Source organism: Mercenaria mercenaria, chromosome 10, assembly GCF_021730395.1.
Source record: "Mercenaria mercenaria strain notata chromosome 10, MADL_Memer_1, whole genome shotgun sequence".
NCBI lineage: Eukaryota > Metazoa > Mollusca > Bivalvia > Venerida > Veneridae > Mercenaria > Mercenaria mercenaria.
This window is the reverse complement of record NC_069370.1, coordinates 71,618,332-71,633,405: the sequence shown is the minus strand read 5'-3', so window position 1 is coordinate 71,633,405 and position 15,074 is coordinate 71,618,332. Positions and strand designations below refer to the sequence as shown.

Below are 15,074 nucleotides of genomic sequence, written 5' to 3'. Positions count from 1 at the left end.
GCAGGGTTCCCATAGGACTTGTAAAGTCAGGGAAATCAGATTTTGTTTTCAAGGTCAGTGAAAATCGGGGAATTTTGAAAATTGGTCAGTGAAAAATAAAATTCCAGAAAGTCAATTAAAAATCAAGGAAAAAAGTGTGGTAAATCTGGTGATCGTATATATATATTTATACGAACTAAATCACCACCACAATATACCAGACCAATTACGGCAAAGTGCCTAGCAGTACAAATGAAACACGCACATGCCACAGCAAGTCCACTAACCCAATAAGATTAATTTCGATGCTGCTTTATATACAAGCCCGAATTGTACTACAGCTACACATTCGTACTGGTTCAACATTTGCATATATATACTCAAATCTCTGTTTTTTAATGTCTCACAAATCAGTAGTGACATTTTAGTTTTTTAACTGATTGGGAACAGAGAAGCTGTTATAGAATGAAAACACTGGTTCCTAGCTTGCAAATTTTCCACTGCTTGAAGTTGGCGTCCAGTAGTTTATGATCTTCTGTTTCCAGTTGTCAAATTGTGTTATTTTGATAAAAAATGACTGATGAAATTCCCATTGTTGAGTGATGTTATCAGTAAATAATAAATTTTAGGGCAGGCCGTTTTATTCATTAAGGAAAAGGTCCTAAAAACCTTAAAATGTCCTGAAAATTTTGTTTGATTAGTCTGTATGAACCCTGAAACAGCTCTGGTCTGTATTTGCTTTAATATGTATGTGTATTTCTGTTATTCACTTCACGTAAAATAACAGATTGAATGACATTCAACTACTTTCCGTTTAGTGCCATTGTAAAATGGATATTACACCAGTCACAGTCCATGTTAAAGTTGAAGAAGACCTCTGTTGAAAACTCAACAAGGTGGTTTTTTGTTTCAAATAACTTGCAATTTATGATATACATGTAGTAGTTTACAAGCTCTGTTTGTGCATATATACATTACAGCATTGGTATTTACAGGATATAAGTGGCAGGTATTAATGTTAGAATTGTCATTATTTACAGGGTGATCACCCAACATCCCTGGAATTACTGAATGAAGTATTAAATGGAGAGAGGTTTGGCTTTGATATAGGAAAAGATTGTAGTGCTTGTGGAGACCCCAGTGCTGTAAAGAAATGTTCTGCATGTAAAATGGTAAGTTTATTAGCTCACCTGAGCAATGAGTTATTGTGATCGCTCCATGTTGGTCGTCTGTCTGTCTGTCGTCTGTCAACATTTAGCTTGTGTATGCGATAGAGGCTGTATTTTTCAACTGATCTTCATGAAGTTTGGTCAGAATGATTGCCTTGATGAAATCTTGTAGCCTGGCTGCATGGTTATTTTTATATAAATACTGGAAACATTTTGTAAGAAAATTTTAAAGGGAATTCCTATTTTTTTATATGCGCATCTTTCTGCGCAGCCGACACTTTCTATGGAAAACTGAACTGAAGTCAACATTTGTTGAAACATGTTACAGACAATCTTAAATATGAGGAATTTTGAATGAAGTAACATTTTTGACAAGTTATATCAGTAATCAAATGTTGATACTGGTTTATGTTGTATTGACAAGTATCATGCCTGACAGGTATCTTGCTATTTTTGTGGTTGTGTTTTCACATCGCATTTTAGAACAAAGACAGTGTTGTTCATATAATGTAAGATAATTGACTTAGTACTGATAAGACAATATCACCTTTTAGATTATTTAGTATTCAATTATAGAAAGAATTAAGAATTTTTAAAAAAAAAATTTAACTTTTAGCAGACATACATGTAATCAATTTGGCCAGGTTCGCGCCATTTCCGTCCGAACAGTGTTGTATTCTAGCGGTCTTAACATAAAATTTAGCCTGGTGACCCATACATTCTTAGCCATTTTTATGCTCACAATACAATCATCTATACACAAGAAGAAAAAGAAAAAAATCTATGAAAGAGTTTTTTCAAAATTTAAAAAAAATATTCTTCACTATGGGTATTTTTCATTGAAAAAAGTTCACAAAAGTAAATATGAAACAATATTTTTGTTCATTTGTACCCATTATTGTAAGGATAGAGTATTACAAATATGACTATGATATCAAATAAGTATATAATAAAATCTGTAAAAAGAAAAAACTGTATTGTGCTGCCTGGGTGTATATTTTGGTTGGTATTTATAAAAAAGCAGAAAATTATGAAAATGTTGAAAAATCGCTGGCAGTTTCAGCAACAGTGGGTGTGTTCAAAACAATTTTTCACAAAAACAAGCCTGGTGACCTATTGTTCTTATTTGTTCATTGTTTTCAACACAAATTTTCCTATCATATATGTGAATTTAAAAAAATTCTATGAAAGGAAAAAAACTATAGGAATTCTCTTTAAGCCTCTAAAATAACACAATTTTGTCTGATGGCTGAACCATACAGCCTGGTGAAAGTTGGCCAGTGTAACCCTAGATTGCCCCTGTAAACTGTTAACTACTGAGAACCCTATCAATTGTGAGGCAATTAACTATCAAATGTTATGACAAGTTCTCCTTACCAATTTGATAAGGGTCATTTGAGAAAACATCAGATGTTGTTATTTTCTAGAAGAGTATGATACTGAGCCCAATCAACAGTTTATTAGTAAATGTAAGTGTTAAATATTGTATGTGGATAATTGACCAGTCGCCAGGCTCCGCCTGCAGGTCACGTGGTACCACAAAATACTAAACCTCCGACATTTAGATCGATAATGGCTGCTGCTGCTACTTTACGCGATACTTTTGAAGAGATTGGCAAGAAATTTCTGTCTTATTATGTGTCTTTAAAACATTTAGATGAATTTCAAGAAAGTACTGTTAGGAGTCTTACATTGATAGTTTTGGGATTTTCCGACACTTTGGGGGACGGAATTAGTTGAGAAAGCATGTATATTCAGAAGACAAAAGAAGACGGAAGAAGGTTACACGACGACAATTACTGATGATATTTATTGTTGAAAATTTTGTGTTGCTTCTTTAATAAATCACTGACAAGTTTATGCATGTTTTTATTATTATAAAAATATTTGTTTATCATTCAGTTTGATATTTTCTTAGTATTTTCTCAACTTGTACTCTATCAGTACTTATGCTCTGTGTGCAAAACTGGAAAAAGTGCATTGAAGGATAATGATACATTTACATTTTAGGTATAAATAGCCCTTCTCCCTCAACCTAAAAAGAATTCACATCACCGATGTCTTTCCACGTACATGTTGGTCGAGGCAACTGAAAAGTTTGGGCACGAATAATGTAGCACTTTTAGTTCATATTGTTGCTACTTGAACATTTTGGTACTTTCTCTTCACAGTTTCTTGTTATGTAAATGCCCAATAAGAAGTGCTATGGCAGAGAAATAAACCAACAATGCCTAGTTTATCTTTGGCCTACGATGTGTCTGCAGAACCCGTAGACTGCCCGTATCCTCCTTTCTGTGTGACTGCGGAGGCAGTGGGGGAGGGGGGAGGGAGTATGGATGTGCGATTTTCGTACGGGCTCCACAGCCTCTACGATTTTGTTTAGCGAAAAGTTATACATATTTGAATTAATTGAAAGCCCGTAGACTGTAGACATGTCGTAGTGGGCATTGCACAATCTCCGCACAGGCATTGTTAGGAGGCCATGCACTGATCATAAAGCCAACGCACGATATTCTGTGGACAAAGTGCCTAAAAGAAATCGTACGGAGATTGTAGACACCTGAGACCTTCGCACAGCACTCGCAGAGCTGCCACAAGGTTCCTGCTTGCTGCAGTACCGAATGAAATCGCATGGATATTGAGCAATCATCGCGCGGCCACATCATTTCCGTGCGGCGGCCTTTATATGGCATAACATTTTTCAGATGGTTATATATATTGGTCATCTTCAGCACGTAAGAGTTCCGTTGGAAGCCTGCGGTGACTGCAAGAAAACTGCACTGAAATTGCAAAAAGAAAAAAAAATATGGCATGATGCCCGTATTTAATGTGAACACATACACCGTAGCTCGTAGCCACCTACGATGCCAAATTTAGACTAATTTATCGCACGGCGCCCGGGTGAAATGTGAGTTAAGTGAAAGCTAGATATATTAATACCATTGTATATACAAATACGTGGTAGTTTCCGTCGATTTTATCCACTTTCAATTATCTGTGAGGACGTCCACAAGTCTAAATCCAGCGAAGATACTTCTCAAAACTTTACTTAGGTTTTGGAAAAGGAATAATCTAGGTGTTCTGGGAAGCGACTATCAGACTTGCAAAGTCCCCACTGACACCTTTTTACCATTTCTAATAAGTTTTACTTGTATATATAATCATTTTCAAAAAGAAATTATCAGTTATTTTTATCGGTGTCGAGATCGCAATGTCGGAGGGTAATATTTACATTAACACCGTCTGGAGGTGTGCGTCGAATCAAGCGCATTGATTGGTTGATTGCTTATCGATTTATTGGTTTGATTGACAGCCGGCGTCTGGTCTATTATTTGGAGGTAACATTAACTCAGGATTTTTTAATAATTTTTTTTAGGTTTTATTAAATGTTAAATATGAAAACTCTATCTACAGAAAGTGTTTACTGTTGTGGTAAAATTAACCCTTACATCCAAAAAGTTCAAGACTTAGTGTATGTGTAGAGAAATAAAAGAAAACAGAACAGAAAGACAGCGCTTGTTTCATGGTCAAGAAAAAAACAGACTTGTACTGGTACATAACTGAGCGATTTTTGGGTTATTAATGAGCTAATGGCAATACACTGGCAACATACAACAGCTGATAATAAACAACCAATACAGTAGCAATAGGAGGGAATTCAAACAACCCAGTGCCAAGTCAGTGTATTTCAAGATTGATGTCAGATTTACCTGACAAAAACTGGTATCTAGTTTCTGGTATAAAACTGACAAAAACAGGGTAACAAACTGACAAATTATCTTGGTTACAACCATTGTATTGTCAGTGTATTACCCTATGACATTTAGACTATTATCAGAATTGTTCAGTTATTGCCAGATATCTGACATCACTCTGGAAATACAATGACATTATATTGGTTTGTCGAAAATCCCTCCTATAGGCTATTGCTAGTGTACTGGTCGTTTATTATCAGCTGTTCTGTGTTGTCAGTGTATTACCATACTTTCTTCAGTTAAATGCCAGTTTTGCAGTCTGTCTATTGTCATATGTGTCTTAAATTGTGTTAATAAAGTGTACTGAACTTAAAAATATTTCATTCATGCATGATTAAATAGTGTTTTGCATATAGTGTGTTTTTAGTTACTTGTCAGTTTAATGCCAGATTATTGTATGTTGTTACCAGGTCTGGTACTACACTGATAATAAACTCAATACACACTGTGATAAATGGTGATAACAGAATAACAAGCTGGAAATTAGCTGGAAAAAAAACTTTAAATACACTGGGAATACAATGGTAAAACACTGACAAAAAACTTAATTAACACTGACAATGTACACAATTTTGGTAAGGGATTGGATGTCGCTTCAGGTACATCAAGTGACTCAACAATAATGGTACATTGTGTGCTGTCATAATGGAAACTAGGTGTGTGTCCATAGGACACAGGTGCCCCCCCCCCCCCCCCCCCCCCCCCTTTCCTGCCACTTTTACATGATTTTATGACTCAGGTTAAATAATTTTAAGATGTTTGCAACACAAACTTTTAAGAACCTTATGTGTATTTTTCACTTACTTAGCCATAACTCTGGCCACTAGTTGATTAAAATCCTAAAGAGAACACTTCACAGGCTATAAATCAATCCTCTAATGTTTTATGATTCTAGGTCAAGTACATTTTAACATACATGTTTCACAAACTTTTTTTTTTGAGTAAGTCTGGACAAGAAGTCTGGTCTTATGTAATGAAAAAACTTAAAAAACAAAATAAGTCAGGGGCCATAACTCCTACATGACTAAATGAATCCGGACATGAAACCTCAGGTGCACAACTGCACATGCAGACCAACAGTCTTGTAAACATTGGTGACTCTAGGTAAAATGCTTTTGGAGCTACGCGCGACACAACATTAAAATGACCAATATTTTTACTAAGTCAGGGGCCATAACTCCTACACGACTGAATGAATCTGGACGCGAAACCCCAAGTGCACAACTACACATGCTGAGCAACATTTCTGTAAAGTTTTGTGACTCTATGTCAAATACTTTTGGAGCTAGGCACGACACAACACTAAAATGACCAATTTTTACATAGTCAGGGGCCATAACTCCTACACGACTGAATGAATCCGGACGCGAAACCCCAGATGTACAACTACACATGCTGACCAAAATTTCTGTAATGTTTTGTGACTCTACGTCCAATACTTTTGGAGCTAGGTGCGACACAAAATTCTCGGAAGGACGGACGGACAGACGGACAAGAGCAAATCTATATGCCCCCACCACTTATGGGGGGGGGCACAAAAATCAAATGCAAATGGGGCAATTTCAAAAGTTAAATTGCCAGTTGGTCAACAGAATAAAACATAATTTCCTTTTAAATATTCTTTTACAACATGCTGATGGTTTGGTCTTCTTTGTTCATATTTTAAAACTTTTAATTATAGCTTCATCCATTTCATCATTAAAAGTGAAGTTAAAATTATTTAATTCTTTATCTAAAGATCATAAATCCTCTGATAAATATGTAAAAGCACATTCCTGTTGTCTGATAAGCCAATACAAGCTGAGGGCAGGCAATAAATCGGTAAATTAGGTGCGGCTCATTAAATGATGGTTAGTTTATGAAACCCGTAGGTAACAGGTCACAGCAATAGCAGCTGATTGTCACTGAAAGAAATTAATGGGAATTTGTGAGACACTGGTAGCCAACTTTCACCAGTCCCTATGTTCGGAGCCAGGGGCAATAAAAAATCTCAATGTAGAAACAACCTTCTGGAGTTACTTCCCTCTTAATGAAGAAAACTGATATATGTAAAATAAGAACAAACATAGGGACGGGAGCCAGTCTAGAAATCTTGGTCCAGTTTGAAAATGGGTCATCTGGGATCAATAACTAGGTCACTAGGTCAAATCAAAGAAAAACCTTGTGTATGCGATAGAGGCTATATTTCTTAATTGATCCTCATGAAGTTTGGTCAGAATGATTACCTTGATGAAATCTAGGCAAAGTTTGAAAATGGGTTATCTGGGATTGCAAAATAGGTCACTGGGTCAAATCAAAGAAAAAGCTTGTGTATGAGATAGGGGCTGTATTTTTCAACTGATCTTCATGAAATTTTGTCAGAATGATTATCTTGATGAAATTTAGGCCAAGTTCGAGAATGGGTCATATGGGATCAAAAAATAGGTCACTAGGTCAAATCAAAGAAAAAACTTGTGTATGCAATAGAGGCTGTATTTTTCAATTGATCTTCATGAATTTTGGTCAGAATGATTGCCTTGATAAAATCTAGGTAAAGTTCGAATATGGGTCGTTCAGGGTCAAAAACTAGATCACTGTCAAATCAAAGAAAAACCTAGTGTATGCAATAAGGGGTGCATTTTACACCAGATCTTTATGAAATTTAATCAGAATGTTTGTCTATATGAAATCTAGGTGATGTTTGAATATGGGTCATTTAGGGTCAAAAACTAGGTCAAATTAAAGAAAAACCTTGAGTACGCAATAGGGGCTGCATTTTACACTGGATATTAATACAATTTAGTAAAAATGATTGCCTTGATGAAATCTAGGTCAGTTTAGAATATGGGTCATCTGTGGTCAGAAACTGGGTCACTAGGTCAAATCAAAGAAAAACCTTGTGTATGCAATAGAGACTGTATTTTTCAATTGCTCTTCATATAATTTGGTCAGAATGTTAGCCTTGATGAAATTAAGGTAAAGTATGGGTTATCTGGGGTCAAAAACTAGGTCGCTAGGACAAATCAAAGAAAAAACGTTTTGTATGCGATAGAGGCTGTATTTTTCAATTGAAGTTGATGAAATTTAGTCAGAATGAGTGCATTGGTCAGATCTAGGTCAGATTCGAATGTAGGTCATCTTGGCTCAAAAACAAGGTCACTAGGTCAAATTGAAGAAAATACTTGTTTACACTTAAGAGACCACATTTTTGGTCCAATCTTAATGAAAATTGGTCAGAATATTTATTTCCATGAAATCACTAGGTCAGACATGTTTATACTGTTATGGTGTGTTTCTCAGGTGAGTGACCTAGGGCCATCTTGGCCCTCTTGTTTATCTTGCCTCCTAGAGGTTTCTAGAATTTCTATTGGTTGAGGGATGTCACATGCTGACCTAATATATTTCATATCAGATAAGTAAATGTCTACGATGGAATTTGATTTTAATGAAATCACGTTTCCCTTCACTGCACTAGACAGACAGAGTTCTGTTATTACTGAAAACAAAACCTGAAAATAAAAGGTAGTTAGCAAGATATAATTATTACATTGTCTTGAAAATCTTAACCCAGCTTGTATGATATGAATTTCTTTAACTGTGTATGTCCTGTATTTGGTCACCGACAAGCCATATATCTAATAGTATAAGGTTTTTAGATATATAAGGTGAAAATCTTGAACATTTATTGAAGGATAAGAACTGGGGAATGTTCTCTTACAACAATAGCCTGAAAGCATTCATACTCTACTTCTTAATATTTGACTATAGATTGCATATGCATAGAAAACTATTTTGTTGATCTATTTTACTAAAGTAATTTTGTTGTATGTTTTTGTAAATATAGGTACACTACTGTAGTCAGGAGTGCCAGAAACTACACTGGTTTACTCACAAGAAATTCTGCAAGGATTTAGCTGGTATGTAAAGACTTATTACAGTCACACAATTTTTTACTTAACTTTATTTTTTTACTGCTAAATATTGACAGTAGTCCAAAATTTCATTTTTAAAGTAGTTTTCCTAGTTTGTATGCAGATAAGAAATTGTACAAGTTTTCCCCCCAGTAAAATTCAGTCAGAAAAGCTGCAAAAAATTGCAAACAAGTACATTTATTTAAACATTATTACTTAAATTTCATACAAGAAAAATTTTAACTGTTGTTGAAAACTTGAAAACTACAAATGTACTTGAAAAAAAAAATTGTTTCCCTTTTTTGATGAGTAGAAGAAGGAGAAGAAGACGAGAGTGTATCAGACAACTGTAGTGATCTGCTAAACAGTGAGGAAGAGGCTGAGAAAAGATTTGATAACTGGAAGAAAGAAATTAAGAAACTAGAAAAGACGAGGCCAGATATTGACGTGGCTAAATGTAGTAAGTTATTTGGATGCAATTTGTCATCACATTTCATTATTACACAATCCCGTTACCAGAGCCAATAACTGGAAGCAGGCGTATTAACTTGTTATTGGACTGCGTCATTTTTGACGTCATTGTACTCTTTTGTTGTTGTGTTCAAAAGTTCCTTAAGGTGGTATTTTATATGATTAATGGTTTATCAGGTAGCTGGTACTTTTTATTGTGTTTAAGTATGTGATAAACACCTAGTGTATTGGCAGTGACGTTCCTTGTCATTAATTAGCAATCTTAAGCTTGAATTGGTGCTCTGTCTGTGCTCTTTTGTAAATACAGGCTTAATCATGCAACTAGCCGCTTCAGGCCCGCCATTGCTATTGTTAACCACTGAAAAACATGAAATCAATATTCGGCATTAACATGAATTTGTTTCAATTTCCACAAAAGGCAGTTGTGCATCGAAGTTCGAAGGAGATGATGCGTTTGATGGGCTCATGGATCACTATTATGAACAAATGCAGAAGAGTAACTTCAAACACAAAGTGTTCATAAAGACACCACTGAGGAGGAATTCTACAATGTGTTTATTGTGCGATAGATATTTTGCTCACTGTGGAAGCCTCTTGCAACATCTGCTCGCTAAATCCCGCCGCAAAGATAAGGACGGGAACAACCACATGCTGCTTGTTACCAAAGGAATATTGGAACCAACTTGCTGTAAGTTATAGCTGTTGGAGATATATTTTACTTTTTATATATGAGTAAGTAATTTGTCACAAAATAAAACTAGGTCTTTAGCTCGACTATTCAAAGAATAGTGAGAGGGATTCTACCCACCTGGCCATTGTCAGCATTGCGTCTTGGTTGCAAGTTATATCTCAGTAACCATACTATATATTGGATTGAAACTTTACAAAAGGCTTCCTAGTCATCACATCAACTGAAATAACACAGTTAGATAACTCTTGGTTGAATGTAATTGATATAATGGCCCTTTTTTGACTTAGTGTTGTGAGGGGCCTCTGTACCAGAGTGGTTAAGGTATTGGACTTTGAAACACTTGCCCCACATCGATATGTGTTCAAGCCTCACTTGGGTTGTTGAATTCTTCATATGAGGAAGCCGTCCAGCTGGCTTATAGGAAGTCGGTGATTCTACACAGGTGCCCGCCTTTGATGAAATACCGGTAGTGCATGGAGGGGCACCTTGGGTCTTTATCATCAAAAGCTGTAAAGTCGCCATATGACCTGTAATTGTGTCAGTGACATAAAGACTAACGTAAAAAGAAAAAATCAGGTTTTGTCAAGTTGTTTGACTAAGAAACTCTCTAAAGTCCAGCACACTGTCTTATAGACAACTTTTGTTTACTGAGGTGAAGGACAAATGTCCTCAGATCAATGTGATTTAAATGATTCTGTAGTCTATTAAATATTGTTCAGTAAAAAGACAATTTAACAGAAATACAAAGAAGTTCAAAATGAAATTTGCATTACATTGAAGAAAGGATTTTACCTGTGTCAATGTGAATTCCAGTCAGGGATACAGTCCACCATGACAATGATATCCTGAATGAGGAATTGAGTGTTACACTCATACAGGACACACATGAGGAAGATTTAGCAGAACTGTTCGGGTAAATATGTTTTCAAGATATTTGATAAAATACACCACCCTCCAACTCATAGGCAGACATGATTCCACTATCATTTATACAGCATATTTGATTTGAAACACTTGTGACATCTGGTGATTACAAGACATGTCATAGTAGTCCAGTAAAACTGAATGACAGAGACCCAGACCAAAACTTTGTGACACATATTATTACCTATAGGCCTTGTTCAGGTCATAACTTTGTTACAAATATTGTCACCCTGGGGCAACAAGTCCAGATCATAACGTTGTTACACGTATTGTCACCTTGAGACAACATGTCCAGGCCATAATTTTGTTGCACATATTGTCACCTCGGGGCAACATGTCCAGACCATAACTTTGTTGCACCTATTGTCACCTCGGGGTAACATGTACAGGCCATAACTTTGTTGCACGTATTGTCACCTCGGGGCAACATGTCCAGACCATAACTTTGTTGCACGTATTGTCACCTTGGGGCAACATGTACAGGCCATAACTTTGTTGCATGTATTGTCACCTTGGGGCAACATGTCCAGGCCATAACTTTGTTGCACGTATTGTCACCTCAGGGCAGCATGTCCAGGCCATAACTTTGTTGCTCCTATTGTCACCTCGGGGCAACATGTCCAGACCATAACTTTTTTGTACCCCCCGACAACAAAGTTGTAAGGGGGGGGGGGGGTATACTGGTTTCAGGTTGTCTGTCTGTCTGTCTGCCCGTCTGGCCGTCTGTCCGTAGACGCAATCTTGTGCGCACCATCTCACCTTATCCCCTTGACAGAATTTAATGAAACTTCACACAAGTGATCAGTACCAACAGTAGTTGTGCATGGGGCATGTTAGGTTCTTTTAGAAAAAAAATTTGCAGAGTTATGGGACTTTGTTTTTTTGTTACTATACTATATACATAGACACAATCTTGTGCGCACCATCTCTCCTCATCCCCTTGACACAATTTAATGAAACTTCACACAAGTGATCAGTACCAACAGTAGTTGTGCATGGGGCATGTTAGGTTCTTTTAGAAAAAAAATTTGCAGAGTTATGGGACTTTGTTTTTTTGTTACTATACTATATACATAGACACAATCTTGTGCGCACCATCTCTCCTCATCCCCTTGACACAATTTAATGAAACTTCACACAAGTGATCAGTAACAACAGTAGTTGTGCATGGGGCATGTTAGGTTCTTTCAGAAAAAAAATTGGCAGAGTTATGGGACTTTGTTTTTTTGTTACTATACTACATACATAGACACAATCTTGTGCGCACCATCTCTCCTCATCCCCTTGACACAATTTAATGAAACTTCACACAAGTGATCAGTAACAACAGTAGTTGTGCATGGGGCATGTTAGGTTCTTTCAGCGACAAAAATTGCAGAGTTATGGGACTTTGTTTCTTGTTAACATACTAAGTACATACAGTCTGCATATGCAATCTTGTGCGTGCCTAATCTACCAAACCCTTAACACAATTTAATGAAACTTCAGTACCAACCCTAGTTGTGCATGGTGCATGTAACATTCTTTTAGATAAATATTCTGCAGAGTTACGGGACTTTGTTTTTTGTTACTATACTGTATACATACAGTCTATATACATACAGTCCACATAATTATGCAGTCTTGTGTGCGTCAAATTGCAATGTACTGTGTCAGTGCATGCGGGGGGTACATTCATCACCTTTAGTGATAGCTCTAGTTGCACCTATTGTCACCTCGGGGCAACAAGTACAGGCCATAACTTTGTTGCACGTATTGTCACCTCGGGGCAACATGTCCAGACAATAACTTTGTTGCACATATTGTCACCTTGGGGCAACAAGTACAGGCCATAACTTTGTTGCATGTATTGTCACCTTGGGGCAACATGTCCAAGCCATAACTTTCATCTGTATATTATCTTCTCAGAGTTAAATAGTTGTTAAGTGCTTCTTTTTGCTCAAAGATGATGAATTAACCAGAAATTCAGTCAGAAATGTATGAAAAAGAACCCCCCCACCCCCCCCCCCCCCACCCCCACACCTTTCCCACCCGCACCCCCCAAGTTAAAGTACCCATATTAGAATAATGTTTAGAAGTAGTTTACAGGTGATAAAACCATTGTTTGTTGTTTCTGGTTTTACAAAGAACTGCATAGCTGCGGATATGCATGTCCCCCTTCAAAAAAGAGGGTTTGTATTGTTTAACTAATGTTGGTCTGTGTGTCTGTCTGCAATGGATTATTTTGTTTCCAAATACTTTTACCTACAGTTGTCAAAGTTCATGGCCTGTGGTCAGTAGAAGACCCCTTTTGTTTTTTGGGTCAGAGTTCATTATCACAGTGAACTTTAAGACTGAAATGCATAAATAGAGAAAGCTTTGCCCTGCATTGGTCTTTCTTCATGCAATGATTGTCTGAGGTCCATAACTGACTATTATTGTTGTAGTGGTCAGGTCAGCAGTCAAGATAGCAGCTACATGAATCTGGTTTCTAGTCAGTAACTTTCAAAATTTGAAAATGCTTTTACCTAGGAATGTCAATTTTTATAGGATGATTAGCTGTAGCCACTATTGTTTTGAGTGTCAGGAGGTCAGCTCAGACTAAAAATTGTTTCAGGTCAACAGCTGCATTATGCCTGGGCCTATGGCCATCAAACTCCATAGCATCATTGTCTGTGGTAGATGACCCCTGTAGGTATAGGGGTCAGAAGGTTAAAAATCAAGGTCATATATATAGTGGTTTCAAGACAGAAATTGGTTCACAAACAATAACTTGAAAATAAGTTGGCTTTTGACTCGAATTTCATAGGTTGATTCTGGTCATTAGATAACCCCTTGTTTTGTTTGCCGCTAGTTCAAAGTTCAAGGTCACATTGACCTTGAGACTGAAAAGTGCCTTGTCAATAGCTTGAGAATGCTTGGGCCTAAAGCCATCACACCAGAGCATGATGGTCTATTGTCAGTAGATGACCACATTATTGATCTGGAAGTCTTTTAGACTATAAATGGTTGAAAATATTTAGCTAGAGAACCTCAGATATAGTGTTAACAGACTTCATAGAAAATGTGTTTATGGTTATTAGGTGGCCCTTGTCAAGGTAACAGTTTACCTCTAACAGCACAGTTGTGTCTAACAGGGCATTGTGTGGGGGTATATATGTTTTACAGACAGCTCTTGTTCTGTAGGTATACGATGATGGCAAGAGGATTTGGCGGGTTTGGAAGTGATGATGATGACAGTGATGGGGATTACTTCAACAGTGATTGCTATGAGCTGTTGTGCCAGGGGATCAAACCTTGGGACCCGGAGGCTGGAGCGGCTTTAGCTGTACTCAACGGGTGGTAAAAAGATCAAACCTAGGGACCCGGACGCCTTGGCAGCCCTAGCTGTTCTCTTTTGGTTGTGAATAAGGGATCAATTCTAGAGAGCTGTTAACAGTGTATCTGAATACTGTAACATTATAAAGTTAATTGAACAAAACTACTGACTTTGAATTGTATAAAACTCGCTCAAAATAATCACAGAGGAAGAAATAGGACATTGTTATTGTGTTCGAGTATGAAATTTTGTATAAGTGTATGTCTGTTGACATCAGTAAGAAAAAAAACGTTTGGTGTATCTGTGATATTACAAAGTTGATTTTTGTGTCTGAAAATACAATGGAACAGGCTTTGCCTAAATTTGTTGAACATATTGTGATGAATTCTACCTGGTACTTATAGATATATTTGGAAGTTACTATTTGTTCTTTGTATTTTTGTTTATTCATCTGTGATGTATATTTCTTTTTATTGTCTATTTCATAAGTCTTTCATATTAGGTATGGAATAGGTACAGATAACAGTTTCTATAAATAAGTTAATTGTTTATTGTACATGATGTTAATAAACATCTGCAGTTGAAAGTTCTTATTTTTGCTTGTACATTCTGAGCTTCTATAGACTATTATCAGATGTCCACAGGATGCAATTTGTCATCATATTTCATTATTACACAATCCTGTTACCAGAAATCTAAACCTATCCTAAACCTTTGCCTATATAAGCATTTTGTAGTACAAAATTTCCAAAGTGTATATTTAGAAGAAACCTCTTAACATTGTTTAATACACTTTTGAGAAATACGTTCATTGAAAAATGGATTTGTTCAAGTGTAAGGCGTCTAGTGCCTAACCCAGAGGTCACGAGTTTGAACCTCGATGTGAAGCATTTGAGT

At 36.6% G+C, this 15,074-nt stretch overlaps 1 protein-coding gene across 6 annotated transcripts in view; it reads left to right on the top strand.

The window, feature by feature from the left end:
- LOC123561321 (ankyrin repeat and MYND domain-containing protein 2-like) overlaps positions 1 to 14,766 on the top strand; it is a 40,399-nt gene extending 25,633 nt beyond the window's left edge. For 5 of the 6 annotated variants that reach the window (XM_045353607.2, XM_053553343.1, XM_053553345.1 and 2 more), the window contains 6 exons: positions 1,020 to 1,151; positions 8,727 to 8,799; positions 9,107 to 9,253; positions 9,683 to 9,952; positions 10,769 to 10,868; positions 14,045 to 14,766. In XM_045353607.2, the coding sequence (XP_045209542.2) occupies positions 1,020 to 1,151; positions 8,727 to 8,799; positions 9,107 to 9,253; positions 9,683 to 9,952; positions 10,769 to 10,868; positions 14,045 to 14,204 (882 nt within the window). In that variant the 3' untranslated portion in view covers positions 14,205 to 14,766. The remainder of the gene's footprint in view (positions 1 to 1,019; positions 1,152 to 8,726; positions 8,800 to 9,106; positions 9,254 to 9,682; positions 9,953 to 10,768; positions 10,869 to 14,044) is intronic. The other variant, XM_053553342.1, reaches the window with a different exon arrangement.
- Positions 14,767 to 15,074: the final 308 nt, after the last annotated feature.